We start from the raw sequence: 7,248 nt of genomic DNA on the forward strand, positions 1-7,248 counted from the left end.
TGCCGGGTGTGTGTGTATACAGTATTAGTAGTGGCATGTATGAGTCTGCAATAAAGTGAAATCTTCTGTAGATGCTTAAAAATACAAACCTGCCCAAATAATTTTAATTTACTAATTATAATAGTTTAATTAAATAGTATAATAATGGAAGTAGAAAATATTCTCAATAATTACAGATCACACACTAGAATTATATATGATATTTTGCATTCCTATATCAGTTTTCGAACTGATGAATCATCAAGGCTTGTCATTATTTGTAGAATGTTACTGTAGAAAGTATGCTTTTAAGATAAATGAAACGGTCTAAGATTGGCTCATGGAATGTGAATATTTACATTCAAAAAGAAGGAGACAGGATGATGGTTTGGTAACACCTCCTACTGGCTCCAAGAAGCTGACAAACTTCACACATGGCTGTTTTTGAGAGTATTTAAGAACCTGTTCCACAGGAAGCCAGTAGACCACTAACAGAGCTCACTATGGAGACATTTCTGCTGTTAATTTCAAGCCTGATATCCTATCTTTTGCTGGTTGACTGCTCTGAGCTGCCATTTCAAGAGAAGATGCTTCTCAAAGCCTTGGGATTGAGTGGACGACCTAAACCTATTGCTCCAGGTCCTGTTCCCAAGACGCTTTGGAAAATTTTTGAGAAGGGCATAAATGAAGACAATCCATGCAGAATGGAGGGATTTCAAGTACCTGGAAATATTGTCAGATTCTACAAAGATCAAGGTGAGGATGGACAAGAATTATACTTGAATTATTTACATCACATTTAAATGTATGCATTTTTTCTTCAACATCTAACTAGCAGTATGTATTTCATAAGTGCATAAAAAGTTCAAATTACATAATGTTTGTAGGAAAATATATACACTACTGTAAATTATTTCAAACTTAGATGCACTCACCATAAAGGAGCACGTGACCAAAATTACACAGCTATGGAGATCTCTAGTTGCTTTCAATTGATGCAATTATTGATATTTGTAGGTGCATACTGTTTTTAAAGCCAAAGTTTTTCTTATAATTGTAAATGGAATTTTTTTTCTTTTGTCCCATTTGTAACAGACATTGGGTAAATAGTTTTACAGTTGGAAATTGTACTGATCTCTTTATTTCTAATTTATCAGCTTTTCTCTGTTCCTTTGGTTGGAGCATGCAATCCACATTTACTACCCAAGTCATACAACATCTTGAGCCAGGCACTAAGCACTCCAAGGACACTAACATTTAGCTTCTCATAGGAATGCATAGTTTTAATTCCAATCCATATTTAAGGCAATATATGATTTAGTTAGTCAGAGTGAAGGTCACATAGTACAACAGAATGAAGACAATGAAAAGAGCTAATAAATCAGGTATAAATCGATCAGTAAGATTTTTGCATAATTATTTACCCAGTGTCCATTAAAGAGATAAAATAAATGCCAATGCTTATTAAATATTAATACCTTTGACATCATTGGAGCAGCATCATTTTATATCAAAGTTCTTGTATTATCTAAAATAGCAGATTGATAGCTATACAATCGGTGTTTAATTGGGATACCTTACAGACCATTTGTGGTAGATAATAGTGTATAACATTAAATCACACAATTTAAAGAAATGTCCCCTACAGTATATTAAAATATCCCCTACAGTATATTAGTCCACTCATAATATGTTGTCCCCACAACCGTTCCTCCATACAGTATGATGCCCCCACACTCCCTTCCACACAGTGTGGTGCCACTGCACAAACATCACTCTTACAAGTCATATCCATGCTTGCTGCTACTGTTACTGAATTATTCTCTTCTGCCAGTCTAGAGAGCACCTAAAGGAGCTTCATATCAGGTCACATGACAGTCTGCAGAACCTTCAGGCTCTACTTAGACCTAATACTGAAGCAAGGTTGTTCCTCGCTCCAAAATTATATTCCACTGTTCATACTGATACTTAGTGTTCTACTATTTCTACTGAAAAGGGTTTGTCCATGCAAAATGAAAAGTTCACCTTTGGCTTAGAGCAATAAAAAATACATACTTGCACCTCCCTGGATCTAGCAAAGGCTAATCTGTGGTCTGCGCTTACACAGGAAGAGGATATGTCTCCATTCCACCAGCAACAGAACTGCTGCGACCTGTGATTGAATGCAGCGGTCAGGTGAATTTAGCAATCACAGGCCACAGCTGTCCTGCTCCTAGTTTAATGGTGACATCTACTCTAGTGGTCTGCACTCGATCCATATAAGTGCTGGTGGATGAGCATCATTTTAATTTGTCATTTTGCAACTGCTTCCAGCCACAGGTGGGCTTTTTATTTTGCCCTTTCTGGCCGTTGGATCACGATATGGCTACGTGTTTATTGGTAAAATCCACCAAGTGTGCCACTGGTGTGATCCAGTTTATGGCTTAAAAAGTGGTCCAAAAGTAAGCAAACTAATAGATGTTATATAAAGACTATAGAGACTAATGATGAACCAAATGTATCAACCAGCATGAGATACTGTGACAAATTTAGTGCATATTAGGTATTAGCATGCTATGCCTTCTAATTATTACACAAGGTTGACATCTTGTATCCATACTTGCCTGTTCTTTATCCCAATATCAGATGAATTTATGTATACTGATCTTCCAGTAAATATTTTTCTTGTTGTTTTGTGATTCACATGCAAGACTATGGCTTGCTATCAATAGGGACGTATTTTGGTTGGTTTTTTTTTACCCTAAAGTTAAAATGTAGTCTACACTAAATATACAAATCCTTGGATAGTTATAACTCTGCTTTTATAATGCTAGTGCTACACAGCAGTTACATGAACTGTACATGGCTGCAGAAATGAAGCTCAATATCTATTATAAGCCTACCCTGTATAGACTATTGGATATAGTTTGGTTCAGGGCTGCTTGAGTTCATGTATCATTTATTCATTATAGGGCAGCATGGTAGCTCAGTGGTTAGCACTGTTGCTTTGCATCTCTGGAGTCTGTGGTATAAATCCCACCAAGGACAACGTCTGCAAGGAGTTTGAATGTTCTCCCCGTGTTTGCTTGGGTTTCATCCTGGTGCTCCAGTTTGCTCCCACAATCCAAAGACATACTGATAGGGAATTTAGATTGTGTGTGGACAATGGATAATAATAATATCCAAGTAGCAGTGCATAGGGAGAGCTTTGGACCCCTTGGAATATCATTCAATTAATAGGACTATTAACTGAAATAGGCATTAAATATTTTACACACCCATTTTGTATAGACTTAGGGGTAGAGTTGAGCGAATTTGTTTGGGTCCCTGCTATAGTGCTTATGTGGCACCCCTGAGGGTTCAGTCACCACAGAGGTACTGCACCTCAACCAGAGGTGTGGTACCCCACTCTCAGGTAAGGAGGGAGCACCACCCAGGACCCTAACACCTGCACCCAATGCAGACTATTGCAGCAGGGCACCCTGGACGTACCCTAAGGGAGGATAGTCTCATCCCAGGCTGGGTAGTAAAGGGTGTTGGGGGGAAGTGGGTGGAGAAGGAAGGATAAGGGGAGAAGCTTAGAGAGCGGGAAGGAGAGAGATTAGATTAGTGGGACAGTCTGGAAGGGGAGCTGGGACTGACAGCAGTTTGTCCCAAGACAACAGAAAGTGAAGCCAGAAAGTCAGAAGGCTCCAGGAGTGGAGAGGAAGAAGGGGTCCTAGGGGCACGGATAGTGAGCAATCCATCCATAGGGCACGTATCCACCTGTTCTCACAGGTGGAGGGATCAGGTTGCAGGGGGGTACCGGCCTCCGAGACTAGTGGAGAATCACCAGACTCCGCTAGAAAGCCGGAGGCAAGGGCACCTCTAGGTGCTTCAGCCACAGCCACAGTTTTCTTGGCTGAAAAGGCAGCTATATAGGAACAAGGGGACGCAGAGAGGGCGTCACCAGACAAGGTCCGTGGCTGCTGGATCGGGACACTGGCTGTGAGGTGTTGGACAGGAAGGGAGGAAAGCCAGCACAGTGAGATGGCCAGGAGAGGTACATACAGAAAGGAGTTCTGGAAAGGTGTATTCCAATCTACCTGGGAGTTTGCTGGACCCCTCACCTGGATCATTCCTGCGTCACCTGCCCTGCGCCACATTCACCAACCTCACCTTTAACATCTACATCCAAGCTGCCCTGGGATATAGCTCTACCTGTGGAGAGCTATACCATCTCTGCTGCCCTGTCACCATCCCAGAGGATCTGCAAAGCAATGTCAGTCCCCTGACCGAATACCACAGGTGGCGTCACGAACATTTTATCATAAACTTTATCTCCTTGTAAATATCCCTTTAATTGGATTCCCAGGGCCACGGACCAGGTCACCATTGCCATGACACATCCCTTAAGAACTGGACCGGTACCGAGTACCCCATGGCCCCAGCGGGCGATCCACTTACCGAATAAGCTACAGCGGGAACCCAAATGCATGTAGAGCACCGGCTGATCAGCTGATCGGCACCGCAGCTGCATGTGTCTTGGCTGTGTCACAGTCACAAAACATGCATGGAGAGCCTGTGTGTTGCGCTCTCCATGCATGTGCTGTGACTGTGACACAGCCGCGACACATGCAGCTGCAGCGCTGATCAGCCAGCGCGCTCCATGTATCTGGGTTCCTGCTGTAGCTTATTCAGTAAGCGCTATAGCTTGCCGAATAAGAGGGGACCGAACAAATTCGCTCAATTCTACTCAGGGGCTCCCTAATGCCACATGTAATGTTTGTGTTATTGAGTTCATAAGGATAACCTTCTATATTATGAAGTAAAATGAGCTAACCTTTGGATAAATAGAATACTAACAAAACCAGTAATATCTAATGTCTTATGTTTTCTTTCACAGGGCCTTTGATCTCTAGCGATATGTCTCATGGATCATTATGCTTCAAAAAACATCTCTTCTTTGACCTTTCTGTGATAGAAGCAAAAGAACAAGTGACACTCAGCCAACTAGAAATCAAGTTCCAGCATAACACATATCAAGGGCAGGAATTTCAGCTTCAACTTCACCGTCCCTTGCACATGGCCTTAAAGAGCATGAGAGACCACAACACCAATAGGAAACTTCTATTTGCTCAGTCATTTCGTCTTCATCATAAGTCTCTTTCTTTCAATCTCACAAAGGTGACACAAGATTGGACCAGCAAAAAGAACAACATGGGACTTATTCTGGAAATATTTGCTAATAGTAATACTAGCATGGAGAATCATGTTTCTTCCTCTTGTGATCAAATCTATTCTTTCATCCATGCATCTTTGCTTACAGTTTCCCTTGATCCCACCAGTTGCAAAAAACGACGTGTCAAAAGAAGTGAGGAACCGTTATTGCCAACTTCAAGTAATATTTGCAAAAAGAGGAGACTGTATATTGACTTCAAGGATGTAGGATGGCAGAACTGGGTTATTGCTCCTCGTGGCTACATGGCCAACTACTGCCATGGGGAATGTCCTTATCCCCTGACTGAGATGCTGAAGGGCACCAACCATGCGGTGTTGCAGACTCTGGTGCATTCCATAGAGCCAGAAGTTACACCCTTGCCCTGCTGTGCTCCAATTAAGCTGTCACCCATCTCCATGCTTTATTATGACAATAATGACAATGTTGTACTAAGACATTATGAGGATATGGTAGTTGATGAATGTGGCTGCAAATGAGGATTAATTACCAATCTAAATGCTCATTTCTTAAACAGTTGGATGTGTTTAGGGGCACTTTATTAATTTTCTTGATAGTTCAAGACCAGTCTACTTTAAAAAGGAGAACTGGACTTGCATAAATGTAATACTAAAGAAAAAGGACAGCTTGACTTAGATATGGATTATTGGATTAAGGAACTTTATGGAGGAAGAATAGTTCTGAAGCTCCAGGGATTTAGCTTTGTTTGCTCAGCACTTCAAAAGGGATAAGTGCTTAACATGTGATAGAAAATAATGACACATCCTCTGATCCTAGCACAGGCTAAAAAGAAAAGATTCCAGCTCCCATGATCCACTGTAGTAAAAATGGACTTTTACTGAATAATCCACAGATAACAAGGAAGAGACCAATGCATGCAAATTAATTCAATTTGCTATGAAGAAGGATCATAGTTGATCTGAAGGCGTGTTGCATTCTTATACTGCTCGAACTGGTGTCTTCCTTCTTGTTCGTGAATTATTCAATGAAAAACGATATTACGGTCCATGTGAGCCAAGCACCCTGCTGGTGCGTTAGCTGGACTTTTTATCTACTAATACAGTAAAGCCTCACTGAGATGTCTAATTCTCAGAAATGTTCTCTCATTGTTTTTCATGAAGTCGCAGAAAAACTTCAGTCAAACAAGTCTATGGATCCATGAAAAATCATGGACTGCACGCGGATGCTGTCTGTTTTTAACACTGTAATAAGTGGAAGAAGTTTTGCAAGTTTTTTAAAAAAATGTTTGGGCATACAAGAATTATTAACCAAAAACTGATGGTAAAACTCACATTTGTCAAAAGATAATCCATCATAATTATGAAAATTAGTCAGTTTTTTCTGTGCATGACAATAATCCCTAATGTCTGAATGAGGCCTAAAACAGGGATAATAAACTAGAGTCTTGAAAATATTGGAAAAAAAATCTATGCCTATTCTCGTATCTGAAGCAGACACTCTGTATTTGCACTAAAAGTGTTATTTTCTGTTTTTGAGCACACTAGTCATTTTCAAGAAGGCATCCTCAGCTTCGAGAATGATACATGCATATGGAATGATTATTTTGAAAGATTGCTACGTATATTATTTTAAATACAATAAATGTAATAGAAGGGTTTAAATAAAGCTATTGATGATTCTTACATTTTTACAGTTTGTGTCTCGCCTATCTGTAAGGGTAGCTGTATATGAAAGCCTGCCAGTTCTTAATACGGCTTCCATGGGCAGACATTGCTCAAGCCACTTGGCTTAAGAACCTGTACAAGTTATGGACTTACAACAGGATCCCCTGGGGGTATGTCCATGGAGTAGCTGCTGGCTGGTGGAGCGAGCTAGCAACCAAGGGTTGATAAACTGGATCAAAACAACAGAGGGCAAGCAAATGGACAAAGTCAAAAGTGAGGAGTGAAGTCAGGAGACAGTAGAGTTCAGATCCAGGAGAATGGTGTTAAAGGTAGAATTGTAAAGCAAACAGTGTTAAGACAGTTCGGGGTCTACAACGGGTACCAATGGGTTGCCAAAACAGATGGAAGCATACTAAAGACCTCTGTTTCGGTCATAAAGCAGCTTAT

At 40.7% G+C, this 7,248-nt stretch overlaps 1 protein-coding gene across 1 annotated transcript; it reads left to right on the forward strand.

The window, feature by feature from the left end:
* The first annotated feature begins 465 nt into the window (after positions 1 to 465).
* On the forward strand, positions 466 to 6,819 carry LOC141058898 (derriere protein-like). Its single transcript, XM_073555099.1, has 2 exons — positions 466 to 735; positions 4,844 to 6,819. The coding sequence occupies exons 1-2, from the start codon at positions 483 to 485 to the stop codon at positions 5,653 to 5,655; spliced, it is 1,065 nt and encodes a 354-aa protein (XP_073411200.1). The 5' UTR covers positions 466 to 482; the 3' UTR covers positions 5,656 to 6,819.
* The last annotated feature ends 429 nt before the right edge of the window (positions 6,820 to 7,248 follow it).

This window comes from Dendrobates tinctorius, unplaced genomic scaffold (genome assembly GCF_039654945.1).
Source record: "Dendrobates tinctorius isolate UK_male_01 unplaced genomic scaffold, ASM3965494v1 ptg000219l, whole genome shotgun sequence".
Lineage (NCBI taxonomy): Eukaryota > Metazoa > Chordata > Amphibia > Anura > Dendrobatidae > Dendrobates > Dendrobates tinctorius.

Bases quoted from the DNA above. Each gene is read 5' to 3' on its own strand.
- LOC141058898 (XM_073555099.1), top strand. From the start codon at position 483: ATGGAGACATTTCTGCTGTTAATTTCAAGCCTGATATCCTATCTTTTG. The intron at 736-4,843 runs GTGAGGATGGAC...TTTCTTTCACAG, and splicing joins CAGATTCTACAAAGATCAAG to GGCCTTTGATCTCTAGCGAT.